Source organism: Asparagus officinalis, chromosome 5 (assembly GCF_001876935.1).
Source record: "Asparagus officinalis chromosome 5, Aspof.V1, whole genome shotgun sequence".
NCBI lineage: Eukaryota > Viridiplantae > Streptophyta > Magnoliopsida > Asparagales > Asparagaceae > Asparagus > Asparagus officinalis.
In genome coordinates this window covers 106,169,097-106,172,809 of record NC_033798.1, presented here as the reverse complement: position 1 = coordinate 106,172,809, position 3,713 = coordinate 106,169,097, and the positions used below count along the sequence as shown (strand labels likewise).

The window sequence follows — 3,713 nt, the reverse complement described above, 5'->3', positions numbered from 1 at the left end:
TAGGACCCGCCACTAATAATATTTTATTAGTAGGACCCGTTGCCTTTTTATTTTTCAAACATTGCAGCAACTTTCGATGGGATATTAAATAAGTGGGGGCCCGCCACTTAATTAAAATTCAACAATGACTGCTGGAGGCTGCTGACTAACAATCTCCCACTTGAAGATTTGATTGAGTATTAATCATATCTTCACATCATTCTTGGTTGCATCATCCAAATATCTTGTATCTTTGGCGTCTTGCATGGTCCTCAACGTTCGCAACGGATGACATATGAGACTGCATACAGCCTCACCTTCTCAAGCGAAACTGACTTGGTCAGCATATCAGCTAGATTGTATCTCGTAGCAATTTCACAAGTTTGAACTTGTTCCTGCTTTACCATCTCCGTATGGCATGATGCTTCATGCTAACATGCTTGGTCCGAGTAACGTCGTTCTCTGACAAGTGAATGGTACTCTGACTGTCGTAATGGATAAAGTATTTCTCAAAGCTTACCCTTAGCTCAAGAAGAAAAGCTTTTAACTATAACAACTCCTTTGCTGCCTCTGCTACAGACACGTACTCCACTTCGGTTGTTGACAAAGCCACAATATCCTATAACTTGAATCACCAACTTATCACTCCACCACATAAGATGAAGATGTAGCCGCTCGTGCTCCTTCTTGAGTCTATGTCCCTGACGTAGTCTGCATCACAAAAGCCTTCTAATTATAAATCCGTCTCATCATACTCAAGACAACGGTCAGACGAGTATTTCAAGTAGCGTAGAAGCTACTTGACCGCACCCCAGTGTTGTTTTCCCGGATTGCTCATGAAACGGCTCACAACCCCCACTCTTTGTATATGTAGACGGTAAAAAATACCTCTGCAAACTTGCGAGAAATTCGCCTGCAAAGAGAAATCGCCAACATAATTCGTTAGTACGGGTCCAAGCCGTGCGGTCGTCAAACGCACTCGTGTCCTAGGTTCGCCTGAATGATCGACTCGCCCGCACGAGTCGAGATCGACTAAATAACGGAAATTCACCTTTTTACAACTCGCCTGACCGAGTCTAAAATGGGATCCGCTTGCAAACCTCAAAGTCACCAGTATAGCTGGGTATCCGTTACCCCACGTGTCGGGGCGGGCTTTCCCATCTCTCTTGACCTGAAAGGAGAAGGCACAGTACTCCAGGCTCGTCGAGTAGCCGCTTACAGTACGAGTGATCGGACAGGTGCCAGATCAACCTGAACATTCATAAATGCAGCTCACCTCGTCCGTCCGAGTCAAGAGCTGGATCCGCCGGCATTCCGCGAGCTATCCAAACCCACTCGAGTACTGGGAACCCGCTTTCCCACCTCTCTCGACCTAAAGGGAGAAGGCACAGTATTCTAGGCCCGTCGAGTGGCCGTTTATAGTACAGGTGATCAGACAGACGCCAAATCAACTTGCGTGCTCATAAATGCAACTCAGCTCATCGGTCCAAGTCAAGAGCTGGAGTCGTCGGCGCGCAGTAAGCTGGCCAAATCCACTTGAGTAGTGGACAGCCGCTGTCTCACATACGAGGATGGTCTTTCCCACTCCTACGTGACATGATGTGAAGCACGACCCATCGAATGACCGTTCGAAGTACAGAGGGGTGGCAAGACGTCTCCAAACAATACATGGTCATATCCCATAATTCTAGGAGTGACCACGTGGTCTCTCCACCATTTAAGAACTTCTTCCAGCCACGAAGGAGAGGTTCAGAACTTCCTCCATCTACGAAGAAGAAGTTCAGCTGCTTTCAGCCATTCGGCGATTGGCTCATAGTTGAATCAGCTAATTGAACCACTAGCTCTCGAATCGGGTCGACTACCAGCTCTTTGCATAACCTTTGCACTGTAGCATCTCCTCTCAGTTCCAGGCCCTGATCGCCACCGAACTCGGAGAACCGAACTCCATTAACCTGAGCTCCTACTGTGTACTGAAGCTCTCCGGCAACCTCGGTCGAACCGTCCAAGGGAAGCAGACTCGGCACGAGAATCGAGCGAAGCATCCTGTAGCTACCGAAAGTCCCCACATTAAACAAGGAGGGCATTCCCTCTGCTTCTGTTGTAATTTTGATTTATTAGTTTGTAATAAGCTATACTTATTAATACAAACGAAGTTCCCTATTTTCGGGAGATCAAAATTTACATCTACAGAACATGGCGACCATAGTGGGAGAAGCTGTTTCTTCAACCGAAATGGTGGTAGCTCAGTTCGACGAAGTTGTTGTTGGGACAACTGTGGAGTCCCTAGAGATCGAGTTCGACTAAGCCAAGTACGAAGAGTACTTGTCTGTGTTAGACCTTAGAGGGGGGTGATTAGGGTCTTATGCTAATCTAATCCGATTAAATGCCAATTAAAATATATTAACAAGTTATCCTAGCAAGTATGAAATACAACAATGTATATGAGCTAGGATAAGCAACATGAACAACAAGATATATCCTAACAAAAAGATATAGGCAATGTATGTGCAAGGATATATAAACTCAAGTGTAAACAATCTAAACTAGATAGTGGCAATATAATCAACAAGCAATATACAAAGGCGATATAAGATATGAACATAAAAGAATGTGCGACAATGCAATCACAAACAAACAATATGATTACGGAGTTCGGTCCCCACGACCTACGTCTCCGCTCCTCACCTCGAGGAGATCTTCACTATCACAACCGGGTTTTCTACGTTCACCCGAACAACGTTTACACCTCACACTCGGTTTTCTAGCTAACCGAAAACTTTACAATCAACACACTATTGTAATCCCACTCTACACCCACTAAGTGTTGGACCTAGCCGTGTCTCCCTCAAGTGCTCGGTTACAACATCTCCCTAGGTTCGTCAACCGACGCCACTCCTCTTGGACTCGACCCCGTCTCTCACCACACACTTCTCTCGGTGTACAAGTGTATTACAAGTGAATCATCACAATTAGGCACAATACAAAGTGTTTGTTCTCTATAATGAATGAGAACGAATTATAAGCTCACTCTCTAAGTTACACAATCCCACAACCCAATTATACTATGAATGTAAATACAATAAGCTCAAAAGGTTGTGTGTGAACAAAGAGATATAAATCAAAACTAAACTCAATGTAGTTCTAGCTTAATAACAATGATAATCAAATATATAAAAAAGCTAGAAATAGAGTTTAGAAAACTTCTCAATATATCAAGAGTTGGAGGGAGAATAGTTGAATGCCCAAACACCAATAGATGATCTCCTCAAGCTCTTGTAGAATTGAATCACAAAAACAAACTCTCAATTTGCTTAAAAGCTTTTTAAACACACTTAAACCAAACTAAAACCCTTGTTAAAAACTTTATTAAACTTGATTAAAAACCCTCTTGGTTAGTTTAAGAGTTGAAGGCAATGGGGTACTTATACCCTCTCTCAACTCAGCCAAAAACCTGAGCAAAAGACAAAACACAACCCCAAGGCAACGGTCAAAAAACTAGCCGTTGGAAGCTGAAGGAACACTCGTCGGTCGACCGGAAAATTCGTCGGTCGACCGAAAATTTTCATCGGTCGACCGTACCGGTCGACCGACACTGATTTTAAAACATTGTTTAAAAATATCAAATAAATTCTAAAAAATGTAAAACTTTGGGGAATGATTGTAGACATGATAATAAACATGAAAATTGCATATACTTGAAAATATGATATACTTGAATTTTGATGTTTTGACAT

General features: G+C 43.1%; 1 protein-coding gene across 1 annotated transcript in view; it reads right to left on the bottom strand.

The window, feature by feature from the left end:
* The window catches only part of LOC109842306 (protein GAMETE EXPRESSED 2-like), a 6,931-nt gene extending 6,545 nt beyond the window's left edge, over positions 1–386 (bottom strand). The window contains exon 1 of the mRNA XM_020411202.1: positions 297–386. Within this exon, the coding sequence (XP_020266791.1) occupies positions 297–386 (90 nt within the window). The remainder of the gene's footprint in view (positions 1–296) is intronic.